The sequence below is a fragment of the Syzygium oleosum genome, unplaced genomic scaffold (genome assembly GCF_021117445.2).
Source record: "Syzygium oleosum isolate NSW1041296 unplaced genomic scaffold, Sole_v2.1 Sole_v2.26, whole genome shotgun sequence".
In the NCBI taxonomy this organism is placed as follows: Eukaryota; Viridiplantae; Streptophyta; class Magnoliopsida; order Myrtales; family Myrtaceae; genus Syzygium; species Syzygium oleosum.
In genome coordinates this window covers 4,675,160-4,698,136 of record NW_026607510.1, presented here as the reverse complement: position 1 = coordinate 4,698,136, position 22,977 = coordinate 4,675,160, and the positions used below count along the sequence as shown (strand labels likewise).

Sequence of the window (22,977 nt, the reverse complement as noted above, 5' to 3'; positions counted from 1 at the left end):
ACTGAGAGAGAGAGAGAGAGAGCGCAGTGAACACAGTACAAACAAATAATAAATTGGGCTTTTTTTTTCTTTCGGAAATTAACTGTTGCTACTGCAAGATTACCAGAAAATAACACAAATGATCTCTAAATTTTTAGCTCGATGTAAAATGTAATTCCTGAATTTTTTTAATTTATTCAATGCGATCCCTGAATTTACAAACTTTTAATTGTATTCAATGTGGTCACTGAACTTTTGATGCATGTTTAATATATTTCTTAGACTATATGAAAATGTTCGATGTTACCGGTAACATCCAACATTTTCATATAGCTCAGAGATTAACTTGAACATTAAATAAAAGTTTAGGAACCAAATTGAACAAAAAGACATTGCACATTAGGTAAAAGTTCATGGATCACATTGCACATTAAATCAAATTTAATGACTTATTTGTGTCATCATCCCTTAGGTTCACTATCATTACCCAAAAAAAATTTATACATTGTAAATATGTATTTAAAGTTATGTGGACCATAATGATCAAAATAATGCGCATAGACTCATTTTTTTTGCTATGCACGTTTAATTGGTTTTAATGAACGAAGACAATGAAAAATTTGCAATCAGTTTGAAAATAAAAAACTAATTGCATATGAGATGATGGAGTTATTATCTAAGTTTAAATCAAGAATCTTCATATGATGAATTATGTTGACTATTAAAGTCATGATTTTGTTCAATTTATTAGGACATAGTATCGTTAGTTACCTTAATATGGGGCATGTGAAGATTTTTTTGAAAATTTTAAAGTCAAAAGATATCATTTAAAAAAATTTCGTCAATTAAAATGTATTATTAAAAAGCTCAGATACAGTTAATTCATGCTTTGAAAATACAAAAAAATATTACTACTTGCAATAGGTGTCTTTTTTGGTGGAAAGGCTACGCCTTCATATGATTTATACCGTGTTTCGACCAGCAATGAATTAGTTAGTTAACAAGTGTTTGGGGAGCGTCACAAAATCATTAAATTTGTCAACAACCGTCCCATCTTTGCACTTGCGTCTCTTTTTTCTTCCTGTTTTTTTCTATCTTTTTTTTTTAGCCAAACAAATGGATTGGGACTTGGGTGGTTTTGCGGCTCCTACTGGGGCGGGGGGGAACACAGGTTGGCTGGTCCTACTAGTCAAGTCTGGTCTCATCAGTTTTCCCATTAATTATATTGACACCTATTTCCAAGAAAAAGCTGGGAAATTACCGAAATTGGGGATTGAAAAATAGGAAAAAAAAAAGAACAAAGAGGAAAAATTAGGAAGGAGGGGTGAAGTTGGTGAGGTGCTTCTTACCCAAAGAGAGTTGGGCTCAAAGAATCATCAATGTGTTCCTCCTCTCATGAGGGGATAAGGGCGAATTTGAGATACAAGTGACATTGACATGGACATAATAGAGATTTTGCGCCTCTCCCTCTCTCTCTCTCTCTCTCTCTCTCTCAAGTCTCACCAACCCCCTTCTTTGGGGTTTTTCTTCACTTGGGTTGGTAGCACAATGCTTGATTTATGGTGGTGGGACAGGTGAGAGGGGCCATTCTCAGGCCATCCTATCTCCTTCCCTTAGCCAACCACCAGACCAAAAAATTATTAAACCCCTCGTACAAGATTAGGCACCAAGAATTGAAAATCATGGGTTGAACATTGCCCAATTAATGCCTTACTGTTGTTGTCCAGGAATGATAACACAGTGGTAACTGAAGTTTGGTCCGATGTGCGATGTCGTCCCCGAACTTTTCATTTGTGCAGTAGGGTCCCTGAACTTTGGCTCAATATGCAGTATCGTCCATTGGCTTTTGGTTTGTTCAACGTGGTCCCTGTATCGTTAGTTTGTGTTCAATGTCGTCTCTAGACCACATGAAAATGTTTAAAAGTTTTTAGACCATATCGAACATTGGACTAAAGTTCGAGGACGATACCGAACAAATTAAAAGTTTGGAGATGACGTTGCACGTTGGATTAAAATTCATGAATTATTTGTGCCGTTTTCCCTTCTGTCTATTGAGAGGGGGATAATTGAAAATTCTTCCCCGCATGACTAAATCCCATTAAGTGCGACAATCATGCTCCAACTACGATGTTTATATCAACCCGGATCAATCACCATGTGTCGAGTGTAATATGAGACGACTCGAGTCATATTATGAATCGTGAGGTAATATGTGAGTAAAAATTTGGTCGTGTCTCTGCTTTTTCCCACCTCCCCTTTTTGGGGCTTTTTCCTCGAAGGCTGGCTGCTGTTGACCACCGATCCCCACTTCCAAGGGAAGAACCACGTGGAAAACCTTGAAGGATTTCATTTTTGGGATCAAGCGAGGAAGAAGAAGAGAATCATATGAATGTCAATATACAGGATGATTGACTCGGCATAAAATATTAATCTCATTCAAACTTGTAATTGAGTCGCTTTTCACACGACCTGCTGCATATAATTTTCAATCTGATTTATATAACTTAATTCACCTATTTATCTGGGAAGGAATTTTTATGGCCAAAAATAATATCTGGTGAACGACGCTTTTGCTTGCGTGACAGGATGCTCTTTATTTGTCATTTTTGAAAAAATTTATAGAGCTGAAAAAATTCAACTTTAAAAATTTTTGACGTATAATTTAATAATAACAAATGGATAACTTCTTTGAAAGAGTCCATAAAAAGAGCTAATAAAAGGCAACCTGCCGTAACATCTTCTTCATTTATTTTTTGTTCTTAATTAATGACGAGAAAGTCTGTCTATGCAAAAAAATTTAAATCGTGAGAAACCCATGTAACGTCGCAGGTTACGTGAAAGGACGAGCTGATTTGGGATTTGTGGGATAAAACATGAAATTATTTGCACTTGATGATGGTATGGTGAATGAAAGTGACAGCCACATCGTGCTCTGCAGCCACATGAACATTTGTTCGTTAAGCACTAAGCCAATCTCATTGACTTATACGCATTTCTTTTATCTTCTTTAGCAGATTCCATTGCCCAGATCTCTACTAACAAGATGCCTTGTTTGAAGAGAGCTTGCTTCTAACGTTGCCAACCCTCTCCATGTTCAATTCTGCCCTCATGGTGTCAAGGGCGTAGATTTAGGGTGTTGAAGTACACGCATAAGGATATTAGGTGGAAGAAGTCTCACATGGAGAATTTGGTGTAATGGAAGTGGTTAATATATTCTAGTTGTTCATAACTATGACTTAAACTTTTGAACGATAGCGACTTTAATTGAATATGTTGACAGGCTCAAATTAAGCCTCTCTATTGATAAACCCTCGAGATGAAGGTATCGAGCTTTTACTACAAGCTCCAACTAGTGTTATCATAGCCGATGGTTAGATGGGTCGGGCCCAACATGTGTTGATTGACGTATGGTAAATATTTTAAGAAAGGAATCTCGGATGTGACTCTCAAAATTAGGTGGTGGATAATGTCTTTTAGGTTCCTGTCGAACTTGGCTGGGCCAAGGTGACTGGGGTAAAGTCTGAACAGCAAATGTTGTTCCTCACAATCATCTTCTAAACTAGGCGGGACCAAGGTGGAGAGGTGAGTTGAGATAGTATCGTTGCAAAATGATACCTGAATTAAGGGGGAATAAGCATACTACAATAGGCTTACACATGGGGGGGGGGGGGGGGATTTGTTGATGTGCATGTGTCAAGGTGTTAGGTGAAAGATCGTATCATGGATGTGAAGTAATGTGAGTAGTTAATATACTCTAGTTAGCTCATAACTCATTAGCTCAAATTTTTGAGTGAATGTAAATCCAATTAGATATATTGACGAGTTCAAATTTTTGAGTGAAGGTAAATCCAATTAGATATGTTGATGAGATTATAACTCCTCCTTAGTAATCTCCTTGGGTCAAGATACCAAGCATATACTGCACGTCCAAACAAAGGGTGTGCTAGCCAAACATGACGAGGGTGCAAATTGAGGGCGTGGTGGCAAGTTGGACAGTCTCGCCATTGCAAGTGCATCTTAACAAACCTTCTCATGTGTGAGCCTTCCTCCCATGCTTGTCTAGCTTCCCTAACGTTGAAGTATTCAAAATATTAAACCCCATCTCCATCTATAATCTTAAACTTTTAGTACAATTAGTAGTGGTCCCGCATAATTTTACATGATATCAGAATAAAACGTTTTTAGCTCAAATCTTTATAAGCTCCTCCCCAAATATAATTTCATGCTCTAGAATTAGGTTAAAGCCTAACCTACACATGAGTGGGAGTGTTGAAATATTATCACAATTTCGAAAATCCTATTGCTCTTCAATCGCATAAAAGAATCGATTACACTGGGGCATAGGTTAGGCTCGTGCACCATGCATACGGTAACTGTGCATTTATTCCTACTTGCATCCAATGGTGTGATGGTGATAGGCTCACATGAAAATGAGTAGTAGTTATTGGCTCAAAACAAACATTCCGAACATAGGCATGGAACTCATTTGATCGCCTACACTGGTCGCCCATTTCTCACCTTTTAACTTATAAAAAAAAATAATTAGATATTAAATCACGTCTTTCATCTAATACCTTTAAAATAGTTAGCAGTGGTCTGGCGGATCTCTCACCGAACATATACACCTCGACAAACGGATTTGAATCTCTCCGACCCGAACAAGATCTCAACCCTCGAAGGCTTCGTCCTTCCTACGCTCTCATGGCCACTACACCAAATCTGTAATGGGCGACCCTTATCTGCACACTCGCGGCACGACCCCGATACCTAATCATGGGATAGATTCAACAAGGTAGTCCACTTCAAAATTTCCATCTTAATTTCCTGTGCATCTAACTATGTCACATCTGCTAGTATCAATTAGCAGCACCATTATTCCCCGCATATTATGGTTTGAAAAGGGGGAAACTGAGGGAGGCAACCGAAAAAAGAAAATGTCTAATGGGACTTGACACGTGGACGGGACACGTGGCGATCATCCGAGAGGGGGGTCTCACGAGGCCTGGGGGGTAGGTCGCGCACCTGAGTGACCAGACCGAGTCGGAGGTGGGAATCGGTTCCCAACTCGTCGGCGGTAGCTAGGGGTGCCTTTCGTGACTGTGAGTCACGCGCGAGTTGACTCGCTCGCTCCTGCCGTCCAAAACACGCTTTTGACTCGGCCCCCTTCAAGCTGGGTAGGAAGTAGGAAGGGCATCTTCCCCCCACCCTAATTGCCACTTCAACGACTCAATTTTGTTATGTGAGGCTCTAGAATAACGATCTTCTCTTCTTCTTTTTCTTTTTAAATTTTTCGTTGAATGTTTATTTTTAGCATGTATAAATCGGGTTCATACTACGAAAAACCCCAAATCGAGACGCATGTGACGAATTTGTCTCAAACCTGGTATATCCGTAATAAATTTGCTCCAATCTGATATGGATTTCCACGTGGATTGCCATGTTAATTGAGTCACCGCCATGTGTCATCTAATTTAGCAATTTTAAAATTTTATGGAAGCTTGCAAAGGGTATATATTTCGTGAGTGTACCGATTTTGCATTTTTGGTGATCCAAAAATTAGTTTGGGGTAAATTTATTATAAATATATAAGTTTGGAGTTTTTCGTAATATTAAACCTTATAAATTTGACCCTAATTGATACTATACTGCTCAAATCATTTGAACTATATGCGTGGTGTCATTAGAGATCATTTGAAGTCGTATTAGAGCTCGCCTAGTGCAATTGTAATCCAACTATGACCGGTATTGTAAAGTGCGATTACTTGTGTGGGTGATGATATAATTTTTTCGAAATTGCAACATCTTAAAGATAGGTGGGGCGGGTTCCTAAAACATATTGCGACTTTTCAGACTCTACTTTAGCAGCACGTCGATCATATTTTATTGGAGAATATTTTAAATTTTGAAACATGGGTTAAGTTTAACACGAGAAAAATACCAAATTAAAAACTTAAAATTTCTTCTATCGGATCAACTAATGAGTGTCTCGAAATTTTGGTAAATGAAAACCCTAATTTCATGGAAAATGGGGAGGAAGGTGTTTTCAATGTGAAAGGAATATGGACAGGATCTGCAGTACAGGGAGAAAAAGGGATATTCAATTGAATTGTGTGTTGATGTTATAGGGAATGACTAGTGATCCAGTCATCTGGACCATTCCTACATGTTTTCAAAAAGAAAATATCTGTATTACCCAAATTAAGCCAACACGCTTTTGCCGAACAATGAAAGCCACCCCACAAATCTCATCACATCTCATGCCCTCATGCTCCAAAAACCTTTTGTTGTAAACAAAGTATCTCATGTAGCCACCGCAGGACGCCGCCATGCGAGGCGGTGGCTACATGTCCGGCGATCTGCTCGGCCGGTCAAAATTTAGTGGTTTGGAAGTTCAAGTGCTTGATAGAATGAGGTGCATGTCACGTGGACGACGTGATCGATTGGCCGTTCTACATCGACTGCGACGGAGGCATAAAATGCTTCCCTTTCATGTTTTGACTTCTAATTTTTTTTGCTTTTAGCATTGACATTTGACTTTGATTTAATTGATTTTTTTTTGTTTGGTTTACCTACTTCCGAGGTCTTGAGACCAAATCATGATGATTATCAAGAGCTAATGGATTGGCCCAACATGTTAATAGGTAAAAAGAAGAAGAAGTGGGTCTTGGCCAGCCCATTGCTACATAAGAGTTGCCCCAAACCATACAAACCAATGCTATGTTTGGCTTGGGGAAGAGGGGCATACCAATGTTTGGTTCTTGCAAATGGAGTGGAATGGGCATTTCCACCGCTAAAAGGGGAGGAATCATAATTATTCCTCTTCTCACTATAGATAACTAATGACTGATAATTATAATGATATTCTATTACAAGTAAATTACTCGTACAGTTAATAAGATATAACCAATGATATAGTATGACTAATATTACTTAATTATCTACTTTCAATTATAAGTTAAAAAATTAAGTATTATACAATCAGAAAATGAATACTAGTTGATATGTATAAACTGTAGTTAGTAAATTATAATCAATACTTTATATGATCAAACACATTAGTAATTATCAATTATTATTTGCAATGAGGAGTTTATTTTGAATAATAGTTACTAATTAGATATTAGTTAATAAAATTATAGTTAGCGAATATGATGACTAATTAAGTAAGTATTACATCTAAAATAGATCTAAATATTCAATTATAAAGATTAATATTTGATTGTACATATTCAAATATGATAAAACTATAATTAATAAAATCCGCATTCAATTAGATTCCTAGAATGTTTTTTCGTAAAATCAAACACTAGAATTCCCATTCCATTTCTAGAATTAACCAAATATAGATATTAAATTCATTTTCCTATTCCATTTCATTGAACTAAATGCAACATAAGGCCTGTCTAGAGTATACTCCTTGAATTGAGTTACGTATCAGTCGACACCTAAGCATGACTAAAATAGGTATTGAAAAATTTATAAGAAGCGTTGCCTTTGTGGGGGCATTGGTGATATTATGCTAGATGTCAACTAGATGTTATAGAGATTATGCGAGCCGGATTGTGACCGGCATGAGCTTAGCCAACAAAAGGTTTGGCATGTGCGAGATTGAAATTGGACATTCATGATGATGCCAACAGAGAAAAAGGCATTTAAGCCACAATCACCCTAGAATCTCAGGATGTGAAGATCATGCCCAGCGCGTGGCACAAACAGTCAGTCGACAAGTGGCATAACCAGTTGGCATACAGAGAATTATGGCTAACTTGATGCCACACCGATTAAAGTTTGAGAAAAGTGTGGGAATGGTTATTTTCAGGTCCATGATCGTAAAATATATGAGTGATGGTGATTATGACCAAGCATATGGCTGAAGCACATTAACATATGTGAAGAAGCTCTTGGCATCATGTCAAATCGGTAAAACATCAATTGTAACACCCACGATTCTGGCAATGAGAAATGGCTATGGAACTGGTGTGCCGATAGTGGAGAAATCGATCATGGATCAATCCAAGGATCGATCATGGACCGATCAACCCGATCGGAAGGGTAACCAAGGGATCAGCCAAGGCCTGATTGAAGGATCGGCCCTAGAATGATCGAGGGATCAGTAGTGAACCAACCCAATGACCATGCAAGTGACCCAAACTATTCAGCCATGGTTCAGCTGCTCGACCAAAAGGGTTGGTCGTAGGACGGTCACGTACCACCGCGGATCTATGGACGATCATGGATCGATCCCGTGCGGTCCTATTCCGGTCGTAAGTGATTCTGCACGGTCACGTACCGACCACGGATGACCATGGATCAATCCATGTGATTGTGTATCGGTCACGGAATAATCAATCTCACACAACTATATGACAACCGAGAGTCGGCCACGAATCAAGTATATTTGGCCATGGACCGATCATGAACTGGCCATGGGTCACTTGGATGGGTCACAGACCGATCGTGGATCGGTCACGGATTGGCTTGGTAACCCTGCCGATTAGGCCATGTGCCAAGTCGTGAGCTAGGCCATGAACCAGCCATGTGCCCGGACTCTGACCCTGCCGTAAGGCCACGAGCTAGCACAGGCACCAGCCAGCCTGTGGAACCTGCTGTTAAGCCGTGAGCTAGGATAGGCACGGGCCATGCGTCCGCTCAGCCCGACCCTATGCCCGGCCAGTGCCAGCCATAGAGCCCATGCAGTGGGCCACCGACTTAGCCAATCAAAACAAGTTTGGCCATGACTTGCCTCATCCGATGGTGATTCAGTTACGAACCTCAGTTTGGTTGGCACGGTCGATCGTGGATGGACATGAGAAACTCATACCTGACCAAGTTAGCGCTTCCATTGGCCTAATTCTCATGTTTGCTAAATTCTTGAAAATGGACATAATAGAATACTCTAGAACATTGGCCATTTAATACAAGGGATGAATCATCATCTTAGGTGACATTCTTAAGATTTGGTAATAATAGCCAAAGATTTGGCTTGGAAAGCAAGCTAAGCAAGAAACAAGTGACAAAATCCAAACCCATCATGACCATATCTTGAGCATTTAATGAAGGTGTGAGCTGTCCACTTAGGTGGCAATGTAATATATGGTAATGCTGGCAAAAAGATTTGACCTGGAGAAGAAGCAAGTGATTCATGGCTTAGATAGCCTTATGAAGATTTGATTATGATGGCGTAAGATTTGGCTTGGAGAAGAAGTTAGTGACTCATGACCAAGTGTACCAATTAGAAATACACATATTGGCTTCATCATTTTCCTAAGAACTTAGGCATGCCACCTTTTCTTGTTAGGCTTGCCACTTATCAAATAGACTAGCCAACTCATTCTAGTAGGCTTACCACTTCTAGAAAACCTATTGGACAACTTGGACAAACAATGATGAAGATGGAGCCTACAAATAGAAGCACCCTCTCTTTCAATTCCATTATTTGGCTCACTTTCTCATCTTCCCCTTCCTTGCACGCCACCTCCTCCTTTTAGGCCATTTCTTGACAAGCCCCCTCTAGTTCATCTCTAGGTAAGTGAAATTACTAACCCTTAGCTAGGACGATATGCTGCGTTGTTGAATTTGGACATGTGCTCACCCATATTTTGTCGTATGTATGATGTTCTTTTCTATGGTTTGCTCATATGGCATGTTTGAGTGTATTCATGCCCCGGGACAAGGTCGAGGTTCGCTCAGCTTGGAATCAACGCTAAGGCGAGATAAACCAAGCCGCAAGGCCTTGGTCGGCATTGAGGCGTGCCGGTTTCAAGTCTTGCTCGATATGGGGGATCGACGTTAGGCATTCGGTTCAAGCCATTAATCAAGGATTGTTCCCGGCATACCATGTAGTGATAGTCACGATACACACACTCGTTTGAGTATACCCACAGGCATTGTATATGCATTGGCTAAGAAACAAAGATAAGAATCCGGCTTGCGTGAATGCTTGTTGTGTGGTCACATAAAGGAAATAGCCGTCGCCAATGGATTTTGGTAATATTGCCAGATGGATTTCGGATGCCCAGCTTGAAGCTGGAAGCCCCTGAGAGTATGGGATGCCAGGTGAATTCCGAATGCCTAGTTTGAAGTTGGAAGCTCCTGAAAGTATAGGAAGCCCTTGAGAGTATGGGATGCCCGGTGGATTCCGGATGCCTAGCCTGAGGCTGGAAGACCCTGAAAGTATGGGAAGAACCGTGTGAGACAGTTAATGAACCTTTGATGCATGTTGATGTGTGTTGTTATTAAGTTTATTGATAAACCGAAGGTAAATCGTGCCTTGACGGTAAGCCAGAATTGATCACATGCATATAGTCGAGGTATAGTAGTATTGTTATTGATGTTGTGGTGCGAGTGATGTTCGCATGTTGGGTTCGACGACGAGACATCCTCCTAACTCAAGATTCGTGATTTTACTTACTGAGTCATTGACTCACTCCGTTGTCTTTTTAAACTTGTAGGTATGGATGTCTCACCTCTTTTTTGTCATGGTGTATCAATTTTGGAGCTGCAGCCTTGCTAGAGGAGATAGGAATCCCCTGGCCTGTGTTTTTGAACAGGAGGATAATGTAAACAAGAAATACCTGTAGAAAAAAAGGGGATTGAAAATGTACTAAGGCAATAAGGAAGTAGTGTGTTATATATGGTGTTTTCCTAGCTACTTGTTTGTTGTATTGTCTGGGAGTTTGTTTGTACACGTTTTCCGCATGTTCATGTTAACGAGATAAAAGAAACGGGACGGCGACGAGCTTGGGACGTTGCAACAATAACCCCCGAAGTGAGGACGTTACACCATTAAAAGGTACGGGAGCAGTTATTTTCTGATTCAATGTCATCTCTAAAATATCGAGTGTTGGAAATCATTCCCAGACACAGGGTACTAGAGGATAGGCATACATGGATAAACATTTGGCTATATATATGTGGGGGACACGACTGAATAGGGAGCACACCCAAAGTGTTTGGCATGATGCCAAACTTGTTACTAGAAATTGGTTACAGAATGTGGGGGCGCACCCAAATATGGGAACATGACTGAAACGACGAAAGCAAGTATTAGAACACAGTGAGATCTCCTAGGCTCGTGACTGTAATAGCTATTATATTTTGAACTTAGAGAGGAGGTGAATAGGTTGATAATCGAAACTTCATTATATTTTGCGAAATTATTAAATCATAGGAGGTCTTTTCAACAAAAAAATTAAAATAAAAAGACGTCTTAGGAGAGAAGGAGACGCAGACTCAACCCAATAGTAAGATTTAAATTATTTTATCCAAATTCTTATTTTTCATCTTTATTCCACCAAACTTTTGCCCTTATCAGTTTGATTTGAGCTTGTGTTGTTGGGTTTTAGCTCTGATTAAGGCTTTTTCAATCCATATTATGTTCCTTTCAAGACTATAATAGTGTACGAACATTACGGTGTTTTCATGCCAACTACGAACTTCTTAAATTGGAAAGTCCTTCCTGGAGGGCTATTCTTTGTCCGGCTAATTTTGTAGATACGATATCATGATCAAAATTCTTAACTTTATCATTCATGAATCAAACATCAAATCGAATCGTGATTCAATCTTGAAATTAGTAATTTGTGTCATAAATATTTATAGATTTTGTGGATAAAGGATTATAAAATACTTTGGAAGATTTACGATGTATGAAAAGGAAATCTTAATTTTAAATACATCGTAAAAAACCCAAATTACCCTTACTTCAAAAACAAATCCACACAATCCTAATTGGTTTCCTCTCTCCTCTACCATCTCTCTCCTAATCACCACCTTCTATTCGCTGAGCCAACCGCCATCGCAGCTATCGCTGATCGCCGACCTTAGATCCGTGAGCTGCCTCAGATATGGTGCAACGACCTCAATCTGGACCAGATCGTGTCTCCTTGGATGCAGCCATGGGGGACTGTTGGCCATTGCGAGCTTCGTCATGTGGTCCGGGGCTCACTTGAACTAAATGCAATGTAAGGTCTATCTGGAGTATACTCCTTTAATCGAGGTACATATCTGTTAATACTTAAAGATGACCAAAATAAGTATTGGCAATTTTATAATAGGCATCGCCTTATGGGGCATTGGTCATATTAAGCTGAATGTTGACTATATGTTATAGAGACTATGCCAGCTACGTTATGATTGGCATGAGCTTGGCCGACAAAAGGTTTGACGTGTGCGAGATTGACATTGGATAATTGTGCTCTTCCAACATAGGAAGAGGCATTTAAGCCATCATGACCCTAGAATCTCGAGATGTGAGGCTCATGGTAAGTGCATGGCACAAACGGTCGGTCGACACATGGCATGAGTAGTTGGCATATATAGAGTTATGGCTAAAATGATGCCAAACCGATTAAAGTTTGAGAAATGTGTGGGAGCGATTGTTTTTTTGTCCGTCATCATAAAATATGAGTGATGGAGATCATGACCAAGCATGTGGTTGAAGCGCATTTATATACGTGAAGAAGCTCTTGGCATCATGTCAAATCCGTAGTACACCGGTTAAAAGTGCAGCAGCGGTTATTTTCTTGTTCAACGTTATGTCTAAGATATCGAGCATTGGAAATCATTGCCAGACACGTGGTGATAGGATAAGCATACATGGAAAAATGTTTGGCTATCTATATGTGGGGGACACTACCGAACGTGGGGGCGCACCCAAAGCATTTGGCATGATGCCAAACTTGTTAATAGAAATTGGTACCAGAATATGGGGCACACCCAAAATGTGGGGAACATGACTGAAACGAGGTAAACAAGTATTAGAACTGGAAAATAAGATCCCAAAGGCTCGTGACTGCTATGGTTATATATGCAACTTAGAGAGGTGAATAGGTTGATAATCAAAACTTCATTATATTTTGCGAAATTATTAAATCACAGGAAGTCTTTCAATAATGACTATAGAAATACATATCAGGAGAGAAGGAGATGCACACTCATCCAAATAGTAAGATTTAGCTTAATTTATCCAAATTCTTGTTTCTCACCTTTTGTTCCACCAAACTTTCGCTCTTGTCAGTTTGATTTGAGCTTGTGCTATTGGGTTTTAGCTCTAATTTAACTTTTTAAGTCTATATCATGCTCCTTCATAGACTATAATAGTTTGATCGATAGTATGAATATTACGGTGTTTCATGTCAACTGCGAATTGGAAAGTCTTCTTGAAGGGTTGTTCTTTGTCTAGCTAATTTTGTAGACACAATATCATGATCAAAATTCTTAACTTTATCAATCATGAATCAAACATCAAATCGAATTGTATGATTCAGTCTTAAAATTAGTAATTTGTGTCATAAACATTTATGGATTTTGTGGATAAAGGATCTCAAGATATAAAATGCTTTGGAAGATTTACGATGTATGAAAAGGAAATCTCAATTTTAAATACACAAAAACAAAACTCAAATTACCCTTACTTCAAAAACAAAACCCCACAATCCTAATTTGCTCCTCTCTCCTGCCCTATCTCTTTCCTCATCACCACCTTCTATTCGCCAAGCCAACCGCCGTCGCGGCTGTGCTGATCACCGACCTCGGAACCGTGAGCCGCCTTGGGTATGGTGCTACGACCACAATCTGGACCAGATCGTGTTCCCTTGGATGCAGCCATGGGGGACTGCTGGCCATTGCGAGCTTCGTCCTATGGTCCGGGGCTCACTTGAACTAAATGTAATGTAAGGTCTATCTGTTAATACCTAAAGATAACCAAAATAGGTATTGGCAATTTTATAATAGGCATCGCCTTGTGGGGCATTGGTCATATTAAACTGAATGTTGACTATATGTTATAGAGATTAGGCCAGCTAGGTTATGACTGGCATGAGCTTGGCCGACAAAAGGTTTAGCATGTGCGAGATTGACATTGGACAATCGTGCTCTTCCAACATAGGAAGAGGCATTTAAGCCATCATGACCCTAGAATCTCGAGATGTGACGATCATGGTTAGTGCATGGCACAAACGGTCGGTCGACACGTGGCATGAGCAGTTGGCATACATAGAGTTATGGCTAAAATGATGCCAAACAGATTAAAGTTTGAGAAAAGTGTGGGAGCGGTTGTTTTTTGGTCTGTCATCGTAAAATATATGAGTGATGGAGATCATGACCAAGCATGTGGTTGAAGCGCATTAACATACGTGAAGAAGCTCTTGGCATCATGTTAAATCGGTAGTACACCGATAAAAAGTGCAGCAGCGGTTATTTTCTGGTTCAATGTTATGTCTAAAATATCGAGCATTGGAAATCATTGCCAGACACGTGGTGATAAGTTAGGCTTACATGGGGCTATATATATGTGGGGGACACAACCGAACGTGGGGGCACACCCAAAGCATGTGGCATGATGCCAAACTTGTTAATAGAAATTGGTACTGGAATTTGGGGGCACACCCAAAATGTAGGGAACACAATTGAAACAAGGAAAGCAAGTATTAGAATTGGAAAGTAAGATCCCAAAAGCTCACGACTGTTATGGTTATATATGCAACTTAGAGAAGGGCCGAATAGGTTGATAATCGAAACTTCATTATTTTTTGTGAAATTATTTTATCACATGAAATCTTTTCAACAATGACTATAGAAAGACATCTTAGGAGAGAAGAAGGAGATGCATACTCAACCAATAATAAGATTTAGCTTATTTTATCCAAGTTCTTGTTTCTCATCTTTTGTTCCACCAAACTTTCGCTCTTATCAGTTTGATTTGAGCTTGTGTTATTGGGTTTTAGTTCTAATTTAACTTTTTTAGTCTATATCATGTTCCTTCCTAGACTATAATAGTTTGAACGATAGTACGAACATTACAGTGTTTTAATGCCAATTGCGAGCTTCTTTGAATTGGAAAGTCCTTCTTGAGGCCTGTTCTTTGTCTGGCAACTTTTGTAGAGACAGTATCATGATCAAAATTCTTAACCTTATCAATCATGAATCAAACATCAAATCGAATTGTATGATTCAGTCTTAAAATTAGTAATTTGTGTCATAAACATTTATAGATATTGTGGATAAAGGATCTTAAGATATGAAATGCTTTGAAATATTTACAATGTATGAAAAGGAAATCTTAATTTTAAATACAAAAAAAAAACCCAAATTACCTTTACTTCAAAAACTAAACCTAACAATCCTAATTCGCTTCCTCTCTCCTCCACCATCTCTCTCCTAATCACCACCTTCTATTCGTCGAGCCAACTGCCGTCACTACCATCGCCGATCGCCGACCTTGGATTCATAAGTTGCCTCGGATATGGTGCAACGACGTCAATCTGGACCAGATTGTGTCCCCTTGGATGTGGCCATGGGAAACTGCTGGCCATTGCGAGCTTTGCCATGTATTCCGAGCCTTACTCGAGCCCATGGCGAGGCCATTCGTGGCATCGAGATACCACATTCAAAATCCCATATCTTGATGTGATGGGCTGGTGGGCTTTTATAGCTAAGGTGGATAGCGGTGACATAACATGGGCAGCAGTGTGGATGGTGGCTTGAGGAGGGCGAGATGGCAGACCGGTGGGTGGTATCGAGAGAGAGGTGGGAAAAGCGAGATAGAGGTGACAAATTAGCAGTATTCGTGGGCTAGGGCTGTCGAATAAATGGGTTGGATCGGATTTGGGTTGGGTCGAATATGGTTTGACTCAAATTAACCCTTTTATATGTAATACTAAATTTAGTGACTCATATCCAACTCAACCCAATTATTAAATTATTTCATATTTAATCTAAACTATGAAAATTCTTATCCACGTAGTCAACCCACTTTAAACTCTTCATGTGTATATATTATTTGGATAAAATCGCTATTTCGACTATAAAATGCTAAAGAATTGGCTTTTTACAATGCATAGAGTTCACAACGAAGAATAAGAAAAAATTAGCACTTGGTAGTGAATTTATTAAATTACAATAACAAATAACACGGGGGAATTGAAATTTTCATTAAATGGGGTGTAAGATATTGAAGAACATGATTTTATGCTAACCCTGATTTGCAATGACAAAAATTAAGAGTAGAATATTACATAAAAATAACAATGCCAAATGCAACCAAGGAAAGATATACTCTAATAACCAACAGAAAAAACTTACAAGATTAATAAACTAAAAACAGTGGTAAAAAGAAGAAGCGATCTTGATATTTTTAGTAAAGGTGAAATCAGTTTCACCTTGCGAGCCCACTAAGACTTATCTAAACTTGGAACAATCCAAGGAGTCCATTATTTTCTTAGAGAAGGTAAAGAGAGAGTCACAAAGGTGAGTTAGATTTGGATAAATTGTGAACCCATTTAACACCCATACATTTTTAAGTTTTGCTATTATAAACTCATTTAGAATCCATTTATTGAACATGTCTAACCCATATAATGACTCAGACCATCAAATGTAGTTTAAGAAATGGGTCATTGACCCATTTTAACAGGTCTAGCTATGGGTGCACAGAAACAACGGTTGGTGGCAAGTGATGGGTCTTTTAGTGTCTTTTCCGAGTGGGTAGTTTAGATTTTTTGTTAGTAGGTTGTGGGTGAGAGAAGCTAATTTTGGATTTTTTAAAATAGAAATTACATTAGTAGGAATATAAACTAAAACATTCTCCACTATTGGTAAGGCAGACATACTTGCTTCACCTAAAAGAGGATTTAGGCTCCGTTCGTTTCATGGAATAAAACTTCCAGAAAAATATTTTCCGAATATTCCGGCGTTCATTTTACGGAAAATAAACTAATCATGGAAAACAGTTTCCCTCCTCCTTCTTTCAATATTCATTTTAATTATTTTTATTTTATATTTTTAAATTCTAATTTTTAATAATATTTTTTCTTTTTTTTTTTCTTTTTTTTTACCTACTTCTCTAGCCAGTCATCAGCCACGGCGAAGGCCGGCAACCGGCCACAATGAGCTCGAGCATTGCCAAAGGGTGACGAGGCTCGAGCTCGCTAGATCGGCGACACTCGAGTGCCGCCAAAGTACTCAAGCCTCACCGCCCTCTGGTGGCACTCGAGCATCGCTGATTTGGCGAAGCTCGAGCCTTGCTGACCTCTGGCAGCACTCACGTGTCGCCGATCTGGCGAGGCCCAAGCCTTGCTACTCTCTGGTTGCGATGCTCGAGCTCCATGTGGCCGGTCACTAGCCTCGACCGGCCAAAGAAGAAAGTAAAAAGAAAGAAAATAAAAAAGATAATTAAAAAATCGATTTAAGAAAATAAAAAAATTAAAAATTATTAAAAGTAGTGTATGGAGCAAAATTTGATTTGAGTTTCCATACTGAACAAGGAAAAATTTTCCAAGTCTTTTTCAGATTTCAGCCGAACATCGAAAAATTATGGCATATTCTTGGAAAATGGCTTCTTGGAAAATATTCTCCTGGAAAATGGCTCTGCAAACGAACGAAGCCTTAATTTAGCATCTTTTTCATGAATTGCTGAAAATGAAAAGAAGTTCATATTAAAGATCCAATAAATAAAAATCAAATAATTCAAATTCCTTGAAAAAAAACATACGACTCTTCGAGAATGTACCACTTTGAGAATTCCAATAATTTGTTGAGTCGTTACAAATTTTGACCTGGATCTTGCAGATATTTTGATTCCAACAAATGATAACACTATAGCTTCAACTCGAGTAATTCTTAACAAATTAGTATTTGCAATTTGTGAGGGTCGTTCTAGCTTATATTAAATCCCATGATAACATCCATAAATGGCTTGTTTGTGGTAAAAGATGAACATTACTATATGTAAATTCAAGTGCATGGTGCACATAGCTACTCCATTGGATTTCTCCCTTTGATTTAGAGAAAGATCAACATGAAAATTGATATGTGAGTAAAAACTAAAGATGATTTTTGTAATTTTCCTCTTTGTTATTATATTTTTTCTTTATTTTTCAAGCTATATTAATTATTTTTCTTTCATTAGATAATTGCATGATTATAAGGATACATGACTTAAAGTGTAGAAATTTCGATACTAATAATTTGTAAATGTCAGTTTTTTCGACCAAAAAAAAAAAGGTTTCTATTCAAGTTTCTAAATAAAATAAGTTTACACTATTGATAAACTACTCTGAAGTTTTAATAATAATGATTGCATGTGAACATATCCTATGCAAGATCCTCAATTCATTATAGCAAATGAGACACATTTAAGTTAAAATGAGATCTCATTTGAAAAATTAACCCTTTAGTTTTATTGTGACAAAAAAATGAATGGCTTAGGAATTAACCATTTTAATAAATCATCCAACTTTAATTTGAGATGGATTCCTACGTATAAAGGTTGTTTTGAAGTTATTTTTTTATCGATTCATAGAAGGGTCCTCAAATATTTACATATAGATAAAAAAGATCTTAATTTTACCACGAAAATGTATTTAGATAATTTGAGATTTATAAAGTGCTAAAAATTCGAAAAACGATCAAGCACACCTACAATATAAAAAAATTTCGTCTAACAAGAGGATTAATAATATTATAAATGCTGAATATTGTTGATCGCGCGACACGACGTTCGGGTGTTCTAATTAAATTTATACTTATAATTGACTTGTAAGGATAGAAATGTACTAAGGACCATATGTACAATGGATTTAATACGTGGTAAATAACTATTATAATTTATCATTTAGTCCTATTTAACTCAAAGTTATGAAAAGAAGAGATTTTCATCTCTAACATTAAAATATGAATATGCAAAATAAATGGAACAAGGGATGGAAAGATCTTATGGACTTAGATTCATAGACTTTCCAAACATTACATTTTGGAGTCCACATTTTTAATGCGGTTCTCTAATCCCCCGGTGTCCGATAGGCACCGAATACTCGTTTTGGAAGCATGACCCTCGTCGATCGAGCGTGCTCGTCACATTTAATATTCACTTACCCACAAAGTACCGGGGACCGGTAGACTACGCGAAAACAACAATCACTATCAAATTTCAAAAGTACATAGACCATCTCTGTCCGAAAAACAATCACGATGCACATGTGCAGGGGGGGACCAACACATCCCACGACATCATTGACGCAGAAGAAGCTCTTCTCAAGAAGCACCGATCTCAAGCCTTTACACAACAGTTGAAGCAGCTGAGAATGCTCCTCCTCGTCTGTCAAAGAGAGCAAACGATCAATCTATGACCCACAAAACTAAAGCAATAATCATCATCATCATCATCTAAAGTTTGAATTAGGACGATGAAATATTCGCTTTTAATGTGCCACAACACATGGGGCGCCCTAAAGATTATACAAGAAAAGCATCTTACTCGAGCCCCACTTGAACTTGGCCTTCGGCCTAAGTGCAGATATGCTACGAGTCGTCCATCTTTTTCCCTTTTGTGGTTACCCTCAAGAACATGTCTCTGATGAGTTTGATACTCTTGTCTAATAAATCTATCCAGATTGCACTGGCATAAATTTTCTAGGGCATACCTTTTCCTATCTAATTCATCTTCATCCATGACTCTTGAGGTTTATGCACGTATGTGGAAGCGCATGCATCACCCATATGCTAATTAGTGGAAAATTTTATTGCGGATTATCTTCACGACATCGTGAGAGGACCCCCTTTTTCACTGATATTGTGGATCACCCCACTTTGGTTGTCTTAGGAATTTTCTTGCAAAAACATGCACAATAATTGTCATCTCAAGGAAACTACATAATTGAGGAACGCAGCATGCACACATTTTTTGTCCCCCCTTTTCAATGATACATATTCCTAAGACAACACATCAAACCACCGGATCAGACATTAATTAATAGTAGTTCTGCGCTTTGCTTGGTACTATGGTTGCTTTTTCAAAAGAGAATGTACCTATACGGTTACAGAACATCAAGGAACTAGGAAAAAGATAAAATAATTAAGAAGAGGAATAATCTTTGCCCGGTGATTTACATTAAAAACTTAAAATCTTAACAAGGACAGCTCAAATTCACTAGAAAGGGAGCATTAATTTATCCCTGAAAAAGTATGATGTTCCTTAAAATACTCTATTCTTCACGTGATTTGATTGATCCGATGCTATTATCTATTGTGTCCACTAGTTAAAAAAGCAATCCACCTAATAAGGTATTGAGTGGTTGGTCCTACTCAATAGCTTCCTCAACCTACCATGTTTAAGTCAATTATGCATCAAAACAACACTAATGGTCATGCAATTTCTGTACTGGGATGTCGCCCCAAAAAGGAGAAATTCATGGATTACTATCTTACCGGGGGAGAGTGGTCACTTTCGTGGTAGTGGTGGTCGTCGCCAGGGGTGGCAGTCGGGGCAACGGTTTTCGCAGAAGCGAGCTCCTCTTCGTTCCCGATACTGGCTCTTGAGACGTCCCTCTTGTTCTGCTTCCTCGTTTCCCTTATTTTTGAGAAGTCTAGCGAGTAATCAGGAACCTGCCCCTTCTGGTCCCAGTCCCCAAATTGCGGGACTGATAGCCATGGAGTGTTCTTCTGTCATTCATTGAAAGTCATTAGTGCTTAGAAGCAGTGCACAATCGAACTTTAAGGAATTATTACACTAAAACTCTTGCTGTGTTGACATCGCTGGTAACATTAAAAAGCATTTTCAAAAAATTGTCGCAGTCTCAACGTCTATAAAATTGATAACACATGCCATCACGTGCAAGTGATGCTAACTCGACCAAGTTATGCATCTTTTTTGGATTAAACATGCTTATCATTTGCTCAGTCCATAATCTATGGTTACGGAGGCTAGCTGTTCAAACTGAGAAGCTATCATACGCAATGCAAAAATCACATGACTGACATGATATCACAGACCAATCCAAACACATGCATCTATAGTTTTCGAACCTACTAAGAAAGCAGACGCTTCATTGGTCCATGAAACCATGTCAGCGTACCAATGGTATCTACATTACATCATATAGTTACCCTCTAAATCTTGGCTTAAAGTCAAGTGATTGCAAAAGATTGGATGTATTCAGCAACGGCGTGACAAAAACGCAAGTTGACCAATTCACCTCCTCCTCAAGAAACAAACGCCACAAACCCCAAACAAATATCTTACGGTAGATTGCAATTCTTTTAGATTATTGAGGATGCGATCATTCCAGTCCTAAAAAGAAGCATGTCCCTAAAATAAAATATTCTCGGTGCTTCCTTATTTAATTCAGTTCAAAGTTTCAAACTTTGAACAGTATAAATCATAGGAGTTGGAATCATGACATGGGTTCTTTAACTGATGATAATTACGAGTTGAAAACAGGGAAAAGAACAGGGAATGATCTTGACGGAAAAAAGATGGGAAGAAAAAACAAAAGTGAAAGTGGAAAGGGTCGAAGCTGGAAATGCCAGAAGAGAGAGGGCGACAAATTTGACAAGTCGGTAGGAAGATTATACGGGTAACTGTCTGGAAAATGGCTGGACGACTTTAATATCAGCAATCATACCAATTTCATTACGCTTCAGAAAATAAAATCTGAGCAAGATGATCTTGGGATTGAATGGTTTCCGCCTAAATTCATTCACAGTTTCGCCCGTACTTTGCTTCCAACGGACAGCAGATTCTTGCATGTCTTGTTATTCAATTGAAGAAACAGGGAACAACAAGGGGAACAAGACGCCCTCAGTTCGTCACAGTTAATTACCAAAAAAATCATGGGAAACTGAGTAACATCACGAGCTTCAGTTCAAGATGATCGTCAAAACTCAAATGGGTCTCGTGAATTCTCCCCAAAAGAACCGCTTTCCAAAGTCTCTGAAGCCCCCCCACATGTTCATAACTCGCCCCAGAGGACACAGATAAACGAAAGGCAAGAAAGAAGAGAAAAGGAGGAGATTGTTCAAGAAAACACACGAAACCGAACGTTTTGGACAGAGCTCAGCTCTCGCAGCAGCAGCAGCCAAAAACAGAACAGCAACAACCAGAACACAGACAGACAGACAAAGAAAGAGGGAGAGGGGGATACCTCCTTGCGATCTTCCATTGAATCGACGGGTGCGAAGGAGGTCAAAGAGCTACGCGAGCAAGAGAAAGGGGGGGGGAGGCCCTCGATGCGTTTTGTGGTAGAGGATGCAAGAAGGCGAGGGTCGGTCCCTGAAGGCTATCGACTTTTTATGTGGTCTCTCTGGAACACAGAAAGAGAGAGAGAGAGAGAGAGAGAGAGAGAGGGGTGACCAGGGGAGTGAAGGAACAGTGTTGCGTGTGTCTGGTCTGGTCTGGTCTGGTCTTGGTTTGGTGATGGTGATGAGAAACGATACAGCGAGGAAAGGGTGACAGACAGCACCGATGAGGATTCGAGCCTGACTAACGCCTGATGGGCTTTGCTTGCACTTCTCTTGCCCTCTTCTTCTTCTTTATATACAGCTCGATTCACGCCCCCAAATTTTACTTCGCTGAATCTACAGTTCCGCTTTTGACTTGTAAAAAGAAAATCTACAGTTCCGCCAGGGCAGCTTTTTGCACTATCTCAACCATTTGCACTCGATACCAAAAATAAAATATCATTTGCACAAAAACACGAGACTTTCTCATTAAAAAAAAAACATTTCGGTTTTGGTATTCTGGCATAAAAAAAGATTATTTGATTTTGGTTACCCATAAAAAAGTAGGTCATTTAAGTTTGGGATCCGAGGCTACCTAAGTACTGTTAGTGGCTCTCGCACCTCGTCTATCTTTCAATTGGTACAAATTCTTGAACTTTGACTCAATGTGGAATGTGATCCCTAAACTTTTAATTTATTCAATGTAGTTCCTGAACTTTTAATTTGTTCGATGCCACCTCTCAACTTTTGGCGCATGTTCAATTTAGTCCATGAACTATATGAAAATGTTCAATGTAATCCTATAGTTCAGAAAATATATTGAACATATACCAAAGTCTAGGGATCATGTGAACAAATTAAAAATTCAAGAATCATATTACGTATAGGCTAAAGTTAAAAAATTATATTAAATAAATTAAAAATTCAGATATCACGTTATCTGTTAAGTTAAAGTTAGAGAACTGTTTCTGTCATTATCTCTGCGTCTAATTGGCTGGCTGA

At 38.8% G+C, this 22,977-nt stretch overlaps 1 protein-coding gene across 2 annotated transcripts; it reads right to left on the bottom strand.

Annotated features, from left to right (window-relative positions):
• Positions 1 to 18,878: 18,878 nt before the first annotated feature.
• LOC115681964 (uncharacterized) lies at positions 18,879 to 22,280 on the bottom strand. 2 transcript variants are annotated; one of them, XM_056303231.1, is made up of 3 exons: positions 21,900 to 22,280; positions 20,185 to 20,415; positions 18,879 to 19,075 (listed from the first exon to the last, which is right to left on the bottom strand). In XM_056303231.1, the coding sequence occupies exons 1-3, from the start codon at positions 21,915 to 21,917 to the stop codon at positions 19,028 to 19,030; spliced, it is 297 nt and encodes a 98-aa protein (XP_056159206.1). In that variant the 5' UTR covers positions 21,918 to 22,280; the 3' UTR covers positions 18,879 to 19,027. The 2 variants fall into 2 exon arrangements, with proteins under 2 accessions (XP_056159206.1, XP_056159205.1); XM_056303230.1 differs by having other exon boundaries at positions 20,185 to 20,418; positions 21,900 to 22,279.
• Between the last annotated feature and the right edge of the window lie 697 nt (positions 22,281 to 22,977).